General features: G+C 42.2%; 1 protein-coding gene across 1 annotated transcript; it reads right to left on the reverse strand.

The window, feature by feature from the left end:
- Window positions 1-1,633: 1,633 nt before the first annotated feature.
- LOC132010575 (uncharacterized) lies at window positions 1,634-11,312 on the reverse strand. Its single transcript, XM_059388363.1, has 4 exons — window positions 11,174-11,312; window positions 10,361-11,032; window positions 3,436-3,699; window positions 1,634-1,713 (listed from the first exon to the last, which is right to left on the reverse strand). The coding sequence occupies exons 1-2, from the start codon at window positions 11,310-11,312 to the stop codon at window positions 10,365-10,367; spliced, it is 807 nt and encodes a 268-aa protein (XP_059244346.1). The 3' UTR covers window positions 1,634-1,713; window positions 3,436-3,699; window positions 10,361-10,364.
- Window positions 11,313-22,054: the final 10,742 nt, after the last annotated feature.

A 22,054-nucleotide genomic window follows, 5' to 3' on the forward strand; every position in this document is an offset into this window, starting at 1 on the left:
TTATGATGAGGCTTCCTTCTTCGTTGAGAAAAGGAAACAATCCGAGCAAAAAAATACCCACCTTGCACGAAGGTCCAGCGCTGTATCTTCCCACTTCCTGCACCCCTGTTCTCTGCCTTCCCTCCTGTTCCCGCGGATGAGCCCTATGAGTCTCCAGGACTTCCTTCCCAGACCAGCGCACTAGCGGGCACGAACTCTGTCCCTTGCTTACCTACTTGGTTTAGCACCCAGACCCAGGGAAGTGCAGGCACCGTGGGGACGGCGCCTAGGACCCACTTTACTTTTAGGGGCCCATGAAAATGTTTAATTCCCTTTAAGATCAGAAGATAAATAGGAACTGTTACGTCAAAGAAATGGTTTTAATATATAATGTTGATACATTCATTCTTATACAGTGAGGCTCTTGCTTTCTGGGGCCTTTTCTAAGCGCAGGAATCGCATCACCAGAGTTCTGCTCTTAGGACCTAATGACCTCCCAGAGGCCCCAGCTCCTAATGCCATCATCACCTTGGGGATTCCGCTCCAACCTTTGAATCTGGGAAGACATGAACATTCGGTCCATAATGTTACCCAAGCCCTGTCTTGACTCACCTTCCCTTCTAACCACCCCCTCCCCATCAATTTTCTGCTGCCTTTTTAAACAGCAAAACTTTTTTTAGGAGCTTTGTCTCTGTTTACTACCTTCAGTCGCTCTGCTTCTGCTCTCCTCTGACTTCCAGTTTTCATAGGTGCTGCACCATTGGAACTGCTTTCCTGTCGAGGTCCCAGTGGCCTCCATGAGCCTAAATGCAGAAGCCCGTTCTCTGTCCCCTGATGTCACTAGGCAGTATTTTATTTTATTTTATTTTATTTTATTTTATTTTATTTTATTTTATTTTTAAAGATTTCATTTATTTACCTGATAGAGTGTATATAAGCAGAGGGAGCAGCAGAGGGAGAGGAAGAAGCAGGCTCTCCGCTGAGTAGAGAGCCCGATGCAGAGCTCAATCCCAGGACTCTGGGATCATGATCTGAGCCGAAGGCAGACTCTTAATTGACTGAGCCACCCAGGTGCCCCCATCTCTAGTTATTTTCAACTCAGAAGACAGAGTGCTCCTTGTAAAAGGTAAGACAGCTCCTGCTGTGTCTACAACCAGAACCCTCCTAGGGTACTTGGAATGAAGCCAAGCCCTTAAAACCAATGAATGGCCTCAAGGTCCTATAGGTCTGGTCCACACCGCCCACTCATTACGTCTGACCCCATCTTCTTCTCTCCTTATCCTGCATCCACTCCAGCTACACTTATCCTGTGGTCTTTCCTGCCAGGCATACCCTTCTTCAGAGCCTGGGCACTTGCCCCCTTCCTGGCCTGCCTTTTCCCCATGGTGCACACAGCTGGCTTTTTACTTCTTTCAGGTCATTAATTAAAGATCACCCTCTCAGTGAAGTCTTCTTTAACAAATTATAAATCCTGCCCCATTACCTTTTCTAGCTTTATTTTTGTCCACAGCACTTAAAACCACATTACAGATTTTACTTCTATGTTATTTGTCAGTTTTGTTCCTGACTGTCTTAGTCTGCTCGGGCTGCCACAACAAAATACTACAGGCTAGCTGGCTTAAACAACATACATTTATTTCTCAGAGTTGTGGAGGCTGGAAGTCTGAGATCAGGTGCTGGCAAGTTTCATCCTGGTGCCTCTTCTCTTGGCTTAAAGATGGCTGCCATCTTGCTCTGTGCTCATGTGGGGAGGGAAGGAAAGAGAGCAAGCTGTCTGGTGTCTCTTCGTATAAAGGCACTAATCCCTTCCTTCATCATGACCTTATCTAACCCTAATTATTTTCCAAATGCCACATCTCCAAATACCATCACAGGGGGTTAGGGCTTCAACATATGAATTTGGTGGGGGAGGGGCACAATTTTATGTTTAACATTTCCTATAATCTGAGGGCCTAGAAGAGTGCTGCATAATGGTTACCCAGGAATTAATTTTTAGGGGAATTCATAATTAGGGAAAAAATGTCAAATATTATTTACTAATTTTTAAATTTCTCAAAAAGTTTTACCACCATTCCATTTTCCTCACAATTAATAAACATAGGGAAAGTATCTAAAAACAGAGCAGCTGGTTTTTCACAGCACTGTTCTAGAATTTTTGGAGAGAGTTAGTAACATATATATATATTTTTAAAGATTTTATTTATTCATTTGACAGACAGAGATCACAAGTAGGCAGAGGAGGCAGACAGAGAGAGGGGGGAGCAGGCTCCCCGCTGAGCAGAGAGCCCGATGTGGAGCTCGATCCCAGGACCCTGAGATCGTGACCTGAGCTAAAGGCAGAGGCTTTAACCCACTGAGCCACCCAGGCGCCCCTAACATATACATTTTGTATATTCTTTGGAAGTTTGTGCACTAACTGATGCATCACGCATGCTTCCACACCTAGAGTCACAAGTCCAAAGCATTGAGGCCAGGGACAATGTTTCAAGCCGGTCACATAGTTGAGTCTGTCTACACCAGAATCTGGTCCCACTGCTGAATTCCATATAAACATGGTGACCAGAGGGGCACCTGGGTGGCTCAGTGGGTTAAAGCCTCTGCCTTCGGCTCGGGTCATAATCCCAGGATCCTGGGATCAAGCCCCACATCGGGCTCTCTGCTCAGCGGGGAGCCTGCTTCCTCCTCTCTCTGCTTGCCTCTCTGTCTATATGTGATCTCTGTCTGTCAAATAAAATCTTAAAAAACAAAACAAACATGTTGGCTAGAGAGCTCTTGCTGGCAAACCCATCTCTCTCAAATAACACTGAAAACTGAACTAAAGAAAAGCAAGAAATCGGGCTCTCTGTTTTTCAAGGAAGATTGGAATAGAAGAAAGTTAAAAATGGCCTGGAGCCCTGGACATGTTGTGAGGGTTTTCCTATTCATCCCTTCCTTTTCTTGGGATACTTAGACTAATTCTCCCCAGGAAGCGTCCTCATTGGCATGGGATCATGAAACCCCTTCAACACAACTCTTGTGTTGACATGGACCTATCTTTTATTCTGCACACTTAAGAATAGTTTCATTTACCAAGTTAATCAGGAAAATACAGTCATAAAACTGAAGAGGCAGTAATAATTCTAGTGGGTGTTTTCTAGTGTTTTTGAACATTGGCCTCTGAGGAGTTTCTTCTCCATCCCACACATATAGATATTCATTTTTTTAATTTAATTTTATTTATTTATTTGACAGGCAGAGATCACAAGTAGGCAGAGAGAGAGAGAAAGAGAGAGAGAGTAGTGGAAGCAGGCTCCCTGCCAAGCAGAGAGCCCGACGCGGTGCTCGATCCCAGGACCCTGGGATCATGACCTGAGCCTAAGGCAGAGGCTTAACCCACTGAGCCACCCAGGTGCCCCCAGATATTCATATTATAAGCCCCTGGACACCTCAGCAACCATGGATCTGATCTTTACTCACTTCTTGGCCTTTCCAGGGAAATCTCCAGAGAACATCACTTCTTATTTGTGAAGAGATGGGAGTTGCCAATCGTTGTGCTCCCCACCGCACAGATATCCAAAATCATGTCAAACCTGGTTTCTTGGGCGCCTGGGTGGCTCAGTGGGTTAAGCCACTGCCTTCAGCTCAGGTCATGATCTCAGGGTCCTGGGATCGAGTCCAGCATCGGGCTCTCTGCTCAGCGGGGAGCCTGCTTTCTCCTCTCTCTCTACTTGTGATCTCTCTCTGTCAAATAAATAAATAAATAAATAAAATCTTTAAAAAAACAAAACAAAACCTGGTTTCTTTACCTGTTAGACAGGAGCTCTATTCAGTAAGTTATTACTTTAAATCAGTAAGATTTAAAGGTGTAAGGAACTTAATATACAATCCTTATGTAATTTATTTAGGACAGTGATACTCAAATTTTCTCTTTCCTTACCCAAGATACACAACAAAAAAAATGTTTTGGGTTAAGCTTTTTTTGTATTTTTATTCTGCAATGAGTTTTCCTCCATTTCCCCCCCACCCCCCGCAGGTAGGATGAAGGGGGAAGGCATATTACTGCAATTATTATGAAAAGGATATGTATTTGGGGGCAGCTGGGTGGCTCAGTTGTTAAGTATCTGCCTTTGGCTCAGGTCATTAACCTAGGATCTTGGGATCAAGCTGTACATCAGACTCCTGCTTGGCAGGAGGTCTGCTTCTCTCTTCCACTCCCCCTGCTTGTGCTCCCTCTCTTGCTATTTCTCTGTTAAATAAATAAAATCTTTAAAAAAAAGCATATATATTTTAATCAATAGGGGGAAGATAGAGGTGAAAAATGAAGCACACAAGTCTTATTTAAGAAAATTTAACTGAAAGAAATGGGTATTGTTTTGAGTTATGAAGTCCCTTGTTGCTTAATTCTTATACAGCTATTTGCATTAATACATTTTCCTCTTAGTTCCAATTTGAACAGCACTGTTAGAATTTATGAATTTGTAGCTTTTTTTTTTTTTTTTTTTGCTTAGAAAAGAAATGGTCTCATAATCAAATGTGAAGATCTATAATAGGAAAGAACTTTTCCCCCCTCGATTTACTCTCTGCCTTGGATATAAACTTAGACATGTTTGAAAAAATGGTTACAGATTTGTAAAGTGTTCTGTTCAAGGCTATTGGCATAGATGCTAATAATGAATGAATCCAGTGAACTCGTAGTAGAATAAATTCTGTAAAATGACAAGAGAAGTAAGTGATACTTTTTGTCAGTGCCTTCATGCTTTCTTCATTGGTTTAGGAGTCAAAGTAGAAATTGTTAGGTAGCTACAGTAGTATCAGAACTCATTTACTGATCAAATGCAAAATGAAACAAAATGGACAAATATTTGAGAAAGAATCCTATTCTGTGAGTGATTCCAAGAATCAGTTTGGATATTTCTTAATTCATTTCAAGGAATTTTCCCCTTAACTGAAAATAGTATGACCTACATCAGAAACCGAGAACTGCTCTCCTCTCCAAAGCGCAGCTTCCACATCTGGTACCTTACTTGGTTCTCACAATACCTCCCCAAGACAGGCAGGGAATGTGAGATACACTGTTTCACAGAGGAGTTAACCAAAAGAGGAAAGAAGCTAAAAGCAAGGCCAAGGTCACAGAGCTGATAAATAGGCTAATCAGGATTTGAATCCAAATCATTTGGTTCCAGATACTTCCAATACCTCGCCTTGCCTTTCGTGCTTGAAGCTAACATGATTGTAATGGAGATAACCACGGAGGTAATTCAAAGATGGTTTATCTGGAGCCTAAATTACGCAGATAAAGGACTGGAGATTTTTGGCTGCTTTGCAAATTGAGACATTTCACGTTTTGCATGATTTGCAATCATGACCTGAGTGTCACTGAGGAAAAGAACAATATTTCTAAAAATGTCCCTGAATCTGGGTGGCAGCCTTTGGCCCCTGTTTCTTGAATCTGTAATCTAAGAAATGTTTTTTTGAGCCAAGAGTTCCCCCAAATGTTTTCTGTTAAGGAATGTAATCATTCCTCTGAAACCTAGACTTCCTTAATTCTGCCTATGTTGTTATATTTCATATTATTTTCAGCAGGACTAAAGAATCTAAAGTCCTTGGTTCTCCTCCCTAGTGGTGCATGCGGTGTTTTAAGGATGTCAGAAGTGTATTCAGCTACACCTACTCTATCACAGGCTTTCTTTCTTCTTAGTCATCTGAGGTCAGTATGTGAACATTCCTAATATACCTAAACATGCAAATATATAAGACATCATGGTATCATTAATGTTTTAAAAAGATTTATTTGAAGGGGCAGAAGAAGAGGGAGAGAGACACTTAAGCAGACTCCACCCTGAGTGCAGAGCCCAACACAGGGCTTGATCTCAGGACCCTGAGATCACAACCTGAGTCAAAACCAAGAATTGGATGTTCAACGGACTGCGCCACCATAGGGCCCCATTATTATTAAATTAAAGTGAAACTTCTAGAGGGGTATATTTCTTATCATATGAGATCAGTTTGTTCATGTGAGACCACTTTTCAGGGATGGATCTGTGGGTGTATATATTTTTGTGCTCCAGGGGGGCTATTAAATATCTACTAGGCATTTCTTAAACTTTGCATAAATATGCATGAAGTGTCTTATTCATTAAAGGGTTAACCTGACATAGAAAATTTATCCATGCAAAGCCCTTCCTTTAAGTGGCTTGTTCTGGCATGCTCTCATGGTCTCAGAAGGTAGAGAAAGTTCTTGTCTACTTGTAAGTTCCTGGTAATAGGAAATTCTGTGCAAATATAAGTGGAGATGTCATATAGAACATGGCTCTTCCCTAGGTCTGGGGAACCACTGCCTGACCCAAAGGCTGACATGTAGAAGGTTCTGGGGAAAAAAAAAATTGTTGACTAAATGAATGAATGATCCACTAGCTGATCTGGAGGCTTTATCTGCTCTTTCGCTTTTTATTAATGGTCTCTACCCCTCAATGATTTGTACTGTTATCAGTGGGGACAAGTTTGAGGACTCCCTTCCCTAATACATGTCAAAAGCATGTAAGTAGTTATAATTTATGCAAAAACATTAATTCAAACAGAAAGAGAGAGCAATTACAGGAGTGAGATTGACAGAGACTGAAGCTGATTGGAGCTCACCTAAAGGACAGAGAGAGGCTAAACCATGATGAACTAGGACTGGAAGTCCTTGGACCAGTTGATATTCTGGACCAGTGGTTACTCTGTTCAGTTTAGAACAATTCAACAGATACTTATTATGTGTCAGGCACCAGATATCAAGTGCTGGGACTGCTAGGGGTCTGAAATTGAGGAAACAGGGTATACTTATATTTGAACAGTATTTTAGTTACATTTTCAGAAAGTATGCTCAATACGCAATTCTTCAACTTCCAGAAAACTTTAGTTTAAGTATCTGTAAATTTAAAGTAATGGGGTAAATCTTTAAAAAGTACAATAAATACACAATGTTTTCCTCTCTTTCCAGATTTTTTTGACATTCTGTACTATGTAATAAATGGGCCTATTGCTTTAAACATACTGAGAATACTGGTTCAAAATTTAAGTAATAATTGTAAAAAAAATATGTTAATCCTGTGTCCCCTAATTTTTCTAATAATACTAAACAAAACTTACATAGATTCCCAAGGAGCTCCAGTCTAACAGAAAAGAAGGACATGGGGAAAAAAATGATTACACAGATTAAGAACCATAATAGAAGATACATAAGCAACAGAAGTGGCCTCCTCTATGAGCAAGAGATAACAGTTTTCAGGTGGCAGTGGGGGGTGCGAGGGGGGAAATGTTAACGGAGGATCAGGAAAGAATTCACAGATGTGTGCTTTCTGAACAGGGTTTGGGGCAATAAACAGGCATTTAACCAAAAGCACAAGAGGGGAAGGGATTCCAAGGAAAGGATGGGCATAATGCAAGAACACAAAGGCAGCAGACAGAGTTGTATGTGCAGAGGACTATAGTTGGTTTAGTTTGCTCAAAGTTCCAATGAGAGGCAGTGCATTATGTGAGCAGCAGCTCTTTTTGTAGACAGGGTAGCAGACCGACTTCCAAGCATAATGGCTATGCCCAGCGCGTCCTCACACCCTCCCCTCACCAGGACATTATCCCTTGTTTTTTTTTGTTGTTGTTGTTGTTTTTCTACTTCTTTCCTCCCAGAAACCAAATTGACTTAGTTTCCTCACTTCTTCTGCACCAGCCAAACTAATCAGGGAAAATCATGTGATATTTTGTTTGCCTTGTTAAGGAGTCAAATCGTATTGCACAGAATTGATGGGGAAGGGGCGCCTGGGTGGCTCAGTGGCTTAAGCCTCTGATTTGGCTCAGGTCATGATCTCAGGGTTCTGGGATCGAGCCCCGCATCAGGCTGTCTGCTCAGCGGGGGGCCTGCTTCCCCCCCTCTCTCTCTGCCTGCCTCTCTGCCTACTTGTGGTCTCTCTCTCTGTCAAATAAATAAATAAAATCTTAAAAAAAAAAAAAAAAGAATTGATGGGGAATCAGCAAGTGCTTTTTTAGTAAGGAAATAATTTGGCCACAGTTGTTTAGAAAAAGCAGCAATCCCCATGGTCTTTGCACAGCCTCTCAACATCCCTATGATTCAAGAGATTACAAAGAAAATGATTTTTAAAAAGACTTTATTTATTTTAGAGAGAGAAAGATCACACATGAGAAAGGGGAGAAGGGAGAAAGAATCTCAAGCAGACCGCGCTCAACACAGAGCCTGATGCAGGACTGTATCTCACAACCCTGAGGTCATGACCTGAACCGAAATCAAGAGTCTGATGCTTAACTGATTGTGCCACCCAGGCGCCCCAGCCATTTTTCGAAAAAGAGGTAGAAGCTGGAGCACCTGGATGGCTCAGTCATTAAGCATCTGCCTTTGGCTCAGGTCATGATCCCCACATAGGGCTCCCTGCTGGTCAGGGAGCCTGTTTCTCCCTCTGCTGCTCCCCCAACTCCCTGCTCGTCCTCACATTCTCTCTCACTCACATCTCTATCTCCCTAATAAATTTTAAAAATAATCTAGAAAGAAAGAAAGAAAGAAAGAAAAAGTTGCGGTGTTCTAAGCAAGCTAAAATCTATTTGTTAAATGACAATGTAGGACCATATATGCTCAGTGCTTGATGCCGAGGAACAACAAGCAACCTAGTTATTTCTTCTTAGCCCTCGCCTCTTAGCACTCGCCGAAACAAAGAAATTGCTCTAGACTAATTCAAGTCACCATACTTTCTTCATTGACTTCCTTCTCCTTTCTTCCACTTCTTGAATGTCAACATTGGGCTAGATACGGGTCTGCAAGAAAAGTAGAGGAATGGTAGCGTCTTTCCCTCTTTAGGCCTCTGTGACAGCAAGGGGAGTTATCGGTAATATGAAAAACCAAAATCCAGGGATCATCTGTCCGTCTTATTTAGGAACTTGTTTTAGCCTTTTCTGTCGCCAAACTTCTCTGGCTTTCCCCCTTCTTATTTTGAATATTAGAGTTGTCTTATCAGTTAACATAAGCAAAAATGAAACAATTGAGTTTCACCTGGTTTCTCTCTCCCTCTGGGAGAGGAACTACAGCAGTCAAATTTCCAGAAGGCAAGCAATTAGAAGAGGAAGCTAAGGATAATCAAGATTTTTACTGCACATTTATTGTAACTATTAAATTATTTACATTCCTTGACTCCTCCTGGACTGAGCCAGTGTGGTTTGGATGGTAGAAAGGACTCAGGGCCAGGAACCAGGAGGTAGCTCTCTGGATTTCATTCTGGAATTAATTAATTCTGTGTCTTCAGACAAATCATTTCTTTGGGTCTGTCTCCTGATCAGGAAAATGAGGGAGTGTGATTATATAAATGCTTCTCAAGTTGTACTTTGCATCAGATTCACTTGAGGTGGTTCAAAAACACACAGCTTCTCAGATCTGCCTGGAGGATAGAGCGTAGCAGCTGAGCCTGTGGACTCCGCATCAGATTGGCTGGGTTCCCCCTCCTGCCATACCACTTACTTACCTGGGTGACCTTGAGAAAGTTATTCCAATTCTGCAATATCTCATTTTTCTCATTTTTAAGGCAGGGCTAACAATAAAAGTACCTACTTTATACTGTCCCTGGAAGGGTAAAATGATATAATGCTTTTAAAACAAGTATATTAACTATATCATACTAAGCATTCCACAGATATTAAAAATTATCATTTGTACAACCCACAGTATGTTTGTATGATGTGTGTGTGGGGGGTGGAGGGATTGGTGTTGGGTAGGTGCTCATAAATACCCATCAAATAAAGCATAACCTAAGTTTGTTTTTTCAATGTAACTTTTTCTTGTGTCCTCAAATCTGAAATTCTTTATCAGCCCCGGAATTACTTTCCCAAGAAGGATAAAGGTAGTTTGAGGGAACTGTTTAAGTGTTATGCTCAATCTTTGCCCTATGCTGACTCTTAGACTGAGAGCCTCATGCTAATTAAAAAAATAATTAAATGATAAAAGTCCCACTAGAGGGGGTGAGCTGAGAGAGGTAGGGAATGAGTCTCTAGGACTGCTGGCAGAACTAGCCTTCCACTATGTAATAATACAATGACTCTCACTTAGGTGTGCATCTCCATTTTATCTCACAAGATGCTGTGAAATTCTCAAAGTCACTGTCATTATTAATGATTTCGAATCACACAAAAAAGCAGTATCTCATTTTTCGTGTTGTTGCCCGAGCAGAAAACAGGACAACGTAACTTTAAAAAAAACCTAGAAAATGTGGGCTATGAAAAATAAAGAGCTAACTTCTATCCCCCATTAACCCACTGATCAAAACATTACACGCACATTGAACTGTGTTTTTACGGTGGTGGTGGTGGTCCCTCGCTAAATATTCAGCTTGTGATTCCCCCTGGTGTTTTTAGTGAGAGGAGTTACCAGTTTAGTAACGGCGGGGAGGAAATCGCCTCGGAATCTCTGGAGGTGGCCTCCTAGAAAGATCGCCGGGAGGGGAGGAGCCCTGATTGTCCTGGAAGAAAAGCATGGCCCCATCCGGGAAGTCAAGGCTTGCCGGGAGGCTGGGTGGGCGGCTCTGGGTCCGGGAGGTGGCAGACGCGGGAGTGGCCAACCGCAGAGCAGGGGCCTGTGTGGGTGGAGGGGGCTCAATGTGTGCAAGTGAAAGGCGCGCCGACAGACGGACACGCGTGGGCTCCGACCTCTCCCCACTTCGCGTGGGTTCGCGGCTCAAACTGCCCAGGGGCCATCCTTGCTTGGCAGGCGCAGCGACCGCCTGAGATCTGCTCCACCAACGACCCGCGCGGCTGCTAGCCGGGAGCTCTGGGCCTCGGCGGGCGCGGCAGCCCCTCCCCTCCCGAGCCCGCGCTTCCGCCCGAGACCCGGCGGCGGCCGTGACCGTGGCCGAGCCGCGCCTTCCGCCTGCGCCTGGGAGCTGCCGCCACCCGCCCGCGCCCCTGCGCGCCGCGCCCACAGGCCGCGCCAAGGGGTTGCTCCCGGGCCCAAGGGCCTCGGCCACGCACCAAGAGACCCCCTCGGAGCTGGACACTGGGAGGGGTCGGCCAGTTTCGCGTCGCTCCCGTTTGGGATGGGCCACTCAGCACCTGCGGCCGCTCGGGAACCCGGACTTGGCGGGGCCATGGCCGGCGTCCGGCGCCGCGGCGAGCTGGGAGGGAGAACCGAGTCAGCGGAGGCTCCTTCCTCTCCCAGAGTCGCAGCGACAGAGGAGGGCCCGACCCCCTAGCGCAGACCGGCGGGACCCTCGCGGGGGACCAACTACATCCCAGACCTCCTGCAGCCACCAGCAGGTTGGGGGCGCCAGTACTAGCGCTGTGAGCTCGTAGTGGGACTTTTCCGTTGTCGTCCTAAAGACCATCCGCCGAAGGTGTCTTCCCGCTTAAACAAAGTGTGGCGTGGACGACGGTTCTCCTTCTTCCCCTTCCTCCCTTCCCCCACTCACTTTAGTTCATCTGTTTCTTGCCATCTTCCCAACAGGGCCAGTGAACAAAATGAGTAAACCCAAAATGAGTGAAGAAGTTAAGATCCTGCAAAGTGTGTGGTGTGTGTGTGTGTGTGTGTGTGTGTGTGTGTGTGTGTGTGAGAGAGAGAGAGAGAATGGTAGGAGGGTGGGTGAAAATAATGAAAATAAAATCAGAAATACCTGGGTATTTAACAATGACACACACGTTCCCAGCCTGCTAGCAGTCTCGGCTATGTCCAAGTAGGGACAAATTTTGCACAGTTATAGGAAAAAACTTCACATATACAGGCATCAGTGGCAGCTTGGGGGTATCCAGGAGCTTTCTTCTCCGCATTTATTTTACTTTTCTGGAGCATATTCATATTCTCATCGAAGCGACTGGAGAAGTAATGCGCTGTTGGGAGACCAGACCTGAACACAACTGTGGCAGCTTCCCGGGGAGGATGGCCTTTGTCACTTATGTATAGGTCACTCGACTCTCTGCCCAAGATGTGACACGAGGGGACAGGTGCTTGAGGGACTTGGCTGAACGCTACCCTGTGCTCTAATGAATATCCTCACCCCGAGGGAGGACGAATGCTTTTCTTAAGGGTGAGGTGGGCTGCTGAATAGGAAGGTGAAAAACAAACTGAACCTTTAGTGTTTCCTAGACCCCGCCCCAACTCCCACCCATCCCCAGCCTTCACCAAAGTAGCGTCAGATTCCTCTTCACGGTAAAACATCCTCTCCTTCACCTGCGAATCCCTGCATTAAAACGCGGCGGTCAGAGCTGAGTGCAGAAAACAGGCTCTGTGAGAGTCCTTTCGCTACTGCGTAGTCATGGAATATTCTTTTATTCAGGCCTCTTCTAGTTGATTCTAACCGGATTCGGGCTATTGTTCTCCAGACCACCGATAGGGGGCAGCAGATACCCTGCGAAGCCCCGGCGACGATTACGAAGAACGTCCTGCTGTCCCTGGGAATCCGGTGTAATTGAACGTTTCGGGTAGGGGGCACGACCTACCGCCTCTGCGGCCACCGCAGCGGCTCCCGGGGCTCTGGCCTCGGACCCTGGATCCTCCTGGGGACCTGGGGGGCTTCCCTAGGCAAGGAGTGAGCGAAGCTGTCTGTGCAGCCAGCGGTACCTTGTAAACTTAGCGCACAGCATAAGTAAATTCTTACGGATGCAAATGTGATTGATAAAATATACAGGTATTTGGAAAGTGTTAGAGAAACTACGGAAGGTTTTGACCGATTTTAAAGTTTTCTCAGAGAATTTAAAATTACGACGACCATAATCTCTTTGGATGGTGGAAGGGGTGGTGGTATTTGTAAATCGCGTTTGAATTTTATAAAGGCTTCTCTCATTTGAAGAAGCTGGGAACTGCTACTGACCCACAGAGTGATCCGTTCACTGTGGTAAAGATTCCGAGGCCATCTAGGAAGGAAAACTGGGAGGTCGCGGCAGTTGGGCCAGGGAGTCTGCGGGCGCGGCCAGACGTCTGCAGCGCAGAGCCATTCCGAGCCGTTCCGAGAGCTGCGGGCTGGGGTGGCTGGGATTGGTCCAGACCCGGGGTGATTGGACAGGGGCCGGGTTTTCATGAAAACCTACCGCCTGTGGTAGCCTTGCGTTTGAGTTTTCAGAATCGTCAAAGAGACTTTAAAGAGCTTGTCCGAAGACATGTTTTCGCAGAAATGAACTTTTGTTTTTTTTACACTAAATTAAAAATACATTTGTGGAGCATTGATTTTTTTTTCAAGAAAAGAAAAACACAATGTAAAAATTTAGAGGCTATTATAGTTCTCTCTAAATATTTTTTAAATGAAGAAGCAAATGTGAAAATTAAGTCTTCTGAATGAGAAAGCGTATAAGTCTTATGCACAATTAAAAACCCTAATTAATCCTTGAACTATTTACAAAGTAGGGAGGAATTAGTTTTTAATTATAGAATTTATCGTAACACAACGCTAGATGTTTTTATTGTATTATTAGGAACAAAACCTATTGATAACTATTAATGTATTTTTACCCCAAACTATAACACTTTCTAGAAATGCAGCTGTGATTACTAAAGAAAGGAAGAATTTCAGTAGCAACTGTCAGAAATTTCATTAGCTTGGAAAGCCCATATCATGATGTAAGAATATAGACTCTCTCCAAGATAATGATAAGTATTAATTACTATAAAATTGGTTGGAAAATATCAAATTTGTAAATTAAGAGGGCTGAAGAAGACTCAGAAGCGGAGGAGGAAAAGACTAATTTTGGTCCTGGATGGGGACAGAATGTAGGTAAATCCAGGTAGGAGATTTCCAAACCGGTTTCAAAATCCTATCTTGAGAGAGACCAGAGACCCAGCTGCTTCTCTGGATGGTCAGTCCTAAGCTGTCCACCCGGAGGATTGGTTCACCATGGGATCTGGAACACAGGTAGTTCTTTGTGCCTGAAGGTAAACTTGAACAATTTTAAATTTGCCTGATACCAATACTATTTACCTTTAAATGTGTGTATTAAGCAGTTTCACACTGAACATGAAAACAGGTTTTGAAGGTGGCAAAAAAATGGACCAAGGACCAGCCACAAGAAGTTTCTTTTTAAAAAACTGCCGCAAATTGGCAATAATAAGAAATATCGATAACCTCAACTTTTGAAGCAGTATATTTGTATATTTGTAACACAACTTGGCTTATGTGCATAATGATGATGGCTGTCATTTTGTGTGCCCAAAACAGCTCTATAAGGCAGATACCATTAGTTCCATTTCACATATAAGAAAACTGAGGTACAAAGAGCTTAAACTACTTGCCTCAGTTGACACAGGTAGTAACTGGAAAGCCGCTTTCTGATTCTAGAACCCAGAGAATTTATGTGCTCTTGCCACAAACCCTGAGGCCAAAATGTATCTGGGCTCTGGAGTGAGCAAAAACAGACAAACTCATTTCTATTGCGATTTGAGTGACCAAAACCTAAACTAATAAAGCAAAAGGAAAAAAAAAAAAAAAAAAAAAACCCTACATCCACAGAGAATCTCAGTCTGGAGTCTCTCTATGCCATAAGATGTATGGTGGTAGTAATGGGAGAGGGAGGAGTTTACAACCTATTGTTAAAAATTTAAAAATCTGGGGCACCTGGGTGTCTCAGCTGTTAAGTGACTGCCTTTGGCTCGGGTCATGATCCCAGGGTCCTGGGATTGAGCCCCACATTAGGCTCCTTGCTACATGGGAAGCCTGCTTCTCCCTCTCCCGCTCCCCCTGCTGTGTTCCCTCTTTCACTGTGTATCTGTCAAATAAATAAATAAAATCTTTTAAAGAAAGTAAAAATCTAAACAAATTACTACTGCAGGTTGATGGACTAAAATTCTGCTGGTTTTGCTTTGCCTGGTATTACATGAATACAGAGCTGCGTGGGCAATGTAAAGCAGGAAAATGAATTAACTGTTAATAAATGTAGTTTATCTGCTAGATGATATCTTTACATTATTAGACCGTGGAGGGTTGTAAAAATGATAATAAATATTAAAAAGGAGACTTTGAACATGAAAAAGAACCACTGATACATGGTAAAATCCCATATAATACAGTTAGTTATTCTCTGTCTTAGTTATTAGTCCTGCTACTTAATAGTAGGTCTCTGATAATAAAAATTTTGCTGCATTGGAGGATTTAATACTACATTTCCAGAAAAGACAAAATGTTGTTATGTGAAGAACGCTAATGTAAAGTGGTCATATTTAAATAATCAGCACCATTTATTTAGGCCCTCAAAGGATTGTGGGAAAGGAGTATATTTGGGGATTACAGGTAGCTGGTTTTCCAACATGGTTTCCCGCGATCCTCCTGATTGCTCCCTTTCCTGTATTCCAGCCATGCTCAAATAGTTTAGTCTCAGGACCCCCAAAAGCTTTTGTTTATAAATATTGCATCTATCAATACTCATTGTATTAAGGAATCGAAATTGGAGAAATGTTTAAACTATTTATTTGTTACTGACTTATAATAATGATCAGCCCATTACATATTAATACAAATGACTTTTTTTTTAAAGATTTATTTATTTATTTAACAGACAGAGATCTCAAGTAGGCAGAGAGGCACGCAGAGAGAGAGGGAAGCAGGCTCCCTGCTGAGCAGAGAGCCCGATGTGGGGCTCAATCCCAGGACCCTGAGATCATGACCTGAGCTGAAGGCAGAGGCTTAATCCACTGAGCCACCCAGGTGCCCCACAAATGACATATTTTAGTGAGAAATAATGATATTCCCTAAAACAAAAAAAATTGAGAAAAAAAGAAAAATGTCTTACATTTTCTAAACACCTTTAATATCTAGCTGGACTTAATATCTAGCTGACTCTAAGCTGCTGGATTTTCACATTTGCTTCCACATTCCATCTCTTGTGATTTGGTGTGTAGTTTGAAGTGCATGAAAATATCTGTCCTCAAAGAAACATATAGTAGGAAAAGGGAGGAGTATTTTAGTAGCTCTTTTCAGACTATTGTGGACATTCTTTGATATTACTCCAAAATTCTTCAAGTGGTAATTTTTTAAAAGTTAGTTGCAATATAGAGTTTAAATCTATATCAATATATTTCTCATATTCTCTTACCTTAATACCCATTGGTCTATTGAATGGACCTTTACCCGTGCAGAATTTGTAACCTCATGCACTGATTCACTGACTTATGCAGATCTTTCAAATGTTGACTGATTTCATCATACAGTATCAAAAACATCATATTCATTTACTTACTCTCTGCTCTGCAGGAAGCCTGCTTCCCTCTCTCTCTCTCTCTGCCTCTGCCTGCCTCTCTGCCTACTTGTGATCTCTGTCTGTCAAATAAATAAAATCTTTAAAAAAAAAAAAAAAAAAAAAGAAATACTGTTGGTTGTTTTCCTTGAAGTGACAGGCTTGCTTTGTTTATTTCCGAGAAAATGTTTGCCAAATACTCAAGTCTGAATAACCATAGTCTGTCAGTTGTTCTTTCAAATAAAAATGGTACTCTATGACAAAAGTGGCTAGTTCAACTTGAAACTCAATTGTACCAGTGCTTTTACTCAAGACAACCATTGTACTGCTGTGTGTAGTGGAAACACTTTATGTATCCCTCCCATTTTGTCTCAGGGAATATTGAGAAGACAAGGCCAAAAGGGTCAGCATTTAATGCAATTAATAATCTTCACTGATTTATCAAAGATGTTCTTGGGGCGCCTGGGTAGCGCAGTCAGTTAAGCGTCTGTCTTCCTCTTGGGTCATGATCCCCGGGGTCCTGGGATGGAGCCCTGGGGTAAGCTCCTTGCTCAGCAGGGAGCCAGCTTCTCCTCCCTCTGCCTACTGCTCCCCCTGCCTGTGCCCGCTCTCTCTCTCTCTCAAATAAATAAATAAAATCTTTAAAAAAGAAGGCATTTTTAAGTGAAAATGACTCTTTTCTTGTCCTCCTCCCCACTCTTTCATCCCCACCCTCCCTCCTTTTCTCCTCCCCCTTCCCCTTCCTGTCCTTTTGCTCCTCTTCCTCCTTTTTTGCTGCAAGTGTGTGGCAGTGCAGAATGCAGTGACCGCTACCTCAGTTTGGTGCCACTGCCTTGCTCTGTACTGAGCCTACCACAGTTTTACCCACTGCCAGTGAAAACATCAACACAGTTTGAAAAAGGCAAATAACTTTATCAAGAAAATAGGTTTATCTTTACGGAACTCCTGAAATGGTCCCAGGGACCTTCAGGGGTCTGCAGATCCTCTTTGAGAACCACTGCTCCAGAACAGTTGTTTTTCAGATCACTCACTTTTGTCTTCTTTCTATGCTGCCTTATGCTGTTGGTTGTCTTCTGTCTTACAAATCTCATCTCCCTGATTAGGAACCATATCATTGATGTCGTTGTATTCTGACCACTGTCGAAGTGCCTGGTACTTAGTACAGTAAAGCTTTATTGATGGTTGGGGCTCCTGAGTGGCTCAGTTGGTTAAGTGACTGCCTTTGGCTCAGGTCATGATCCCAGGGTCCTGGGATCAAGTCCCACATTGTGGTCCCTGCTCAGCAGGGAGTTTGCCTCTCCCTCTGCATGCCCCTCCCCCCCGCCCCTCTGTCTCTCACGCTCATGTGTTCTTTCTCTCAAATAAATAAATAAAATATATTTTTTAAAAAAGATTTTTATTTATTTGACAGACAGAGATCACAAGTAGGCAGAGAGGCAGACAGAGAGAGAGGAAGGGAAGCAGGCTCCCCACTGAGCAGAGAACCCAATGCGGGGCTTGATCCCAGGACCCTGGGATCATGACCTGAGCCGAAGGCAGAGCCTTTAGCCCACTGAGCCACCCAGGTGCCCCAATAAATAAGATCTTTTGAAAAAAGTTTATTGATGATTGATTGACACACTGACAATAGTGGTTCATGCACACACTTGTGTTATCACAGACCGCATCCTAGTTGGTTTTGATTTTTGCTTATGGTACTAAGTGAGGACGATGGTTTTGGGGGCATACACTTATTCAGAGGAAGTAAAGGAGCATTTTTCATGAATGTTATAATTTTTTCAAACAGTCCCTGTCACCGGCGGCCATGTTGATGTGTGTGCTCTCTCTTAGCCATTCCACCGCTAGTACTCAGGACACGACTTCACAAAACCAGTAAGAATTCCAGTCCGGTCCGTGATGCATTTAAAATACTGCAGTCAGGGGCGCCTGGGTGGCTCAGTGGGTTAAAGCCTCTGCCTTCGGCTCGGGTCATGATCCCGGGGTCCTGGGATCGAGCCCCGCATCGGGCTCTCTGCTCAGCGGGGAGCCTGCTTCCTCCTGTCTCTCTGCCTGCCTCTCTGCCTACTTGTGATCTCTGTCTGTCAAATAAATAAATAAAATCTTTAAAAAAAAAATACTGCAATCATTAGTACCACCAGAGGAATGGCTTCTAACAGTAAAGGGCTTGTCCAATTTGTTGGACAAGCTGAAAAGCACAGCTGAGTTTTGGACAGTTCATTAGTTCCACTCCTTTGGGTCATGTGAGACTTTTTAAATATGTGAGGAAATTCTGTTGCCTGCAGTCACAGATCATCTCCTATAAATAGCACAATGCCTGTATTTTGCACCCTTCACACCCTTACTCTTTATTGTTAGAAATTGTATAGTGGTGGAATCACCCCAAAGCCAGCAAGGGGAAGTGAAATTGTGCAGAAAATTGATTGCTGAGAGTGATACCTCGTTTTCAGTATGGGATCCTACTTCTCTTTTTGTAGATACATTTGCTGAGAATAACTCATCACATGTGTGATGCTGTGGTAATAAAGACTGGCCAAGAAGGTAGGTAAGGATCCACAATATACATTGTTTTAACATGGTTAAGATTTAGATTTGAACTTGCTGAGTAGTAGGTATGTTCAGGCCTCTTCCCCATCAAATAGCCTATCCAATGTGACTATTTCACTAGTATTCCTTTCTGGGAGGGGAGATGTCTGATTAAGGGAGCCTCTAGCCACACAGAGAATGTGGCTAATGCCACTGAGGAACTTGATTTTTAATCTTATTTAATTTTAATTTACTTAAATTTAAATTTGAAAACAGAGTCTCAGTTTAGTTATAGGAAGGTTTAATTATGTTTGGGAAAACCTGGGTATGTTAACCTACTTTTCAACAGCAAATTTCATGAAATCTAAATACCAATCAAGTATTTCCAGCGAAGATTTAGCGACTCAGTTGAGATGTATTGCAAATGTAAAATTCTTATCAAATTTTAGTGATTTCATGTGATAAAAAAAGTAAAATATCTCAATAAATTTTTAGACTGATGACATGTTGAAATGGTAATACTTGAATATATTGGGTTATTACAATTTATTTTAACTATTTCCTTTATTTATTCATTTGTTTATTTATTTATGTTATGTAATCTATATGCACAGTGTGGGTCTTGAACTCATGACCCCAAGATCAAGAGTCACATGCTCCACTGACTGAGCTAGCTGGGCGCCCCATGTTAGATGTTTGCTTTTACTATTTTTATTGTTGTTGCAGTTCAACAAATAATTTGAAGTTACATATGTGCCTCTTATGTTTCCACTAAACCACACTACCCTAGGTCACTTAGGAGACATTACTCACATAGGTAAAATAAGAAGGTAGATGAAAAATTATTATTTTTTTAAAAGATTTTATTTATTCACTTGACACACAGAGATCACAAGTAGGCAGAGAGGCAGGAAGAGAGAGGAGGAAGCAGGCTCCCTGCTGAGTAGAGAGCCGGATTCGGGGCTTGATCCCAGGACCCTGAGATCATGACCTGAGCCGAAGGCAGAGGCTTTAACCCACTGAGCCACCCAAGCATCCCAAGAAGTATTTTTAAAAAAAGAAGAAAAGCAGGGGTGGTTGGATGGCTTAGTTAGTTAAGCCTCTTGCCTTTGGCTCAGGTCATGATCTCAGGGTCTGAGGATTGAGTCCCACATTGGACTCCTTGCTTGGCTGGAAGACTGCTTCTCTCTCTCCTTCTGCCCCTCCTCCACCTCCCCACTTCTTACTCTCTCTTGCTGTCTCTCTCTTAAATTAAAAACAAAACAAAACAAAACAAAACAAAAACTAAAAAAAAACTCAAAAAAATTAAGAAAGAAAAGAAATTAATCATGGTCTTCAAACTTAGAAAAAAATCAATTCACAATTTATAGTCAGCTTCTTTTCTCGGTGTATATAAGTGTATGTTATGATTATTCTATAACAGAGTTTAATAACTCTTTAATCACTTTATGAATATTTGAGCATTTTCTAATGTATTTTTGAAACTGAATAAATAACTGAATTATTATCCCATTAAGTATTGCCATTATTTATTTTATCAACCCATATTGTGATTGTTCTGACACATAAATTTCTTTTACATTTTTATTATTTGCCTTGGACATTATAAGACTGTGTCCTAAGGAATTTCTGGGTCAAAGGGTAAGAGCATTAAAACTTTGGATATTGAATTGTTAAATTATCAACCAAAAAGATTATATATGAGAGTGCCATTTTTGCAACAAACTTTCCAAAACTGAGTATTATAATTTTAAAAATATCAATTTGAGAGGCAAAAACTTGCTGTTTTATTTCTTTTTTATAATTTATTTATTTTTAATGTAATCTCTGTGCCCAACATGGGGCTTGAACTCATGACCCCGAGAACAAGAGTTGCATGCTCCACTGAGGAAGCCAGCCAGGTATCCCCAAAACTTGCTGTTTTATTTTGCATTTTCAATGACTAATGATATTGAATGTTAAAAAATATGTACTAAACAAAAATGTTTCTTTTGAGGGCATGTGGCTGGTCGCATGCAACTGTTGATCTCTCGCTTTTGAGGTCGAGCCCCACATTGGGTAGTAGAGATTACTTAAAAAATAAAGAAAAATTAAAATTAAGTAAAAAAGAATCTTTTTTGAATGGTCTATCCATGACCTTTACTTATTTTTTTGGTGTGTAGGCATTTACCTTTTCTTATTATTTGTTCTTATGTTCTTATGGTCAGATATAAGGATATTAAACCATTACCTGCCATTAATCATGAAAGTTATTTTTCTATCTTTACCATTGGCTTTATTGTATTTATAGCAGATGTGCTTTTAATCTTTTTTCTTTGTTGTTTCTTCCTTCTCTACATTATAATCTGATAAATATTTACTTGTATTTTAAAATAGATTTTTATTTACTCACTCTATTTTATATGGGATTGATTTTGGTGTATTTATACCAAAGGTAGAAGATCTAATTTTTTTTAAAGAGTTTATTTATTTGACAGAGATCACAAGTAGGCAGAGAGGCAGGCAGAAAGAGGAGGAAGCAGGCTCCCTACTGAGCAGAGAGCCCAATGAGGGGCTCCATCCCAGGACCCTGAGATCATGACCTGAGCCAAAGGCAGACGCTTAACCCACTGAGCCACCCAGGCCCCCTCTAATTTTTTTTTTTTTCCAAATAGTTAACCATTGTTCTACCATCATTTTTTAAAAAATGTTTTTAAAGATTTCATTTATGTAATTGACAGAGAGAGAGACAGAGAGAGAGGGAACACAAGCAGTGACAGTGAGAGAGGGAGAAGCAGGCTTCCCGCTGAACAGGGAGCCCAGTGCGGAGCTAGATCCCAGAACCCTGGGATCAGGGCCTGGGCCCAAGGCAGACGCCTAATGACTGAGCCACGTAGGCACCCCTCTACCATCATTTATTAAATAAGCAATCTTCCCTATTTTTAAATAGTGATAGCTTTCACACATGCTGAATTCTTACCTGTTTTATATAATGGTTATTTCTCTCCCATTCATCTGTTCTTGTTTTCACATGGAGATCTTTTTTTTTTTTTTTTTAAGATTTTATTTATTTATTTGACAGAGAATACAAGTAGGCAGAGAGGCAGGCAGAGAGAGAGGGAGAGAGAGAAGCAGGCTCTGCACTGAGCAGAGAGCCCGATGCGGGGCTCGATCCCAGGGTCCTGGGATCATGACCTGGGCCGAAGGCAGAGGCTCTAACCCGCTGAGCCACCCAGGCACCCCTCACATGGAGATCTTAATTTATGCAATTTGTAAATTAATCTGGCATTGGGGGGGGGACTGACATCTTTGTAACTCTCCAGTTACTTTAGAGGATAAAAATAAGAGAAGGTTTTATGTATGTGTCCTTTCCAATTGAACTATATAATTTGTTTTGTAGAATATTTGTGAC

The sequence above is a fragment of the Mustela nigripes genome, chromosome 2 (assembly GCF_022355385.1).
Source record: "Mustela nigripes isolate SB6536 chromosome 2, MUSNIG.SB6536, whole genome shotgun sequence".
Classification (NCBI taxonomy): Eukaryota; Metazoa; Chordata; class Mammalia; order Carnivora; family Mustelidae; genus Mustela; species Mustela nigripes.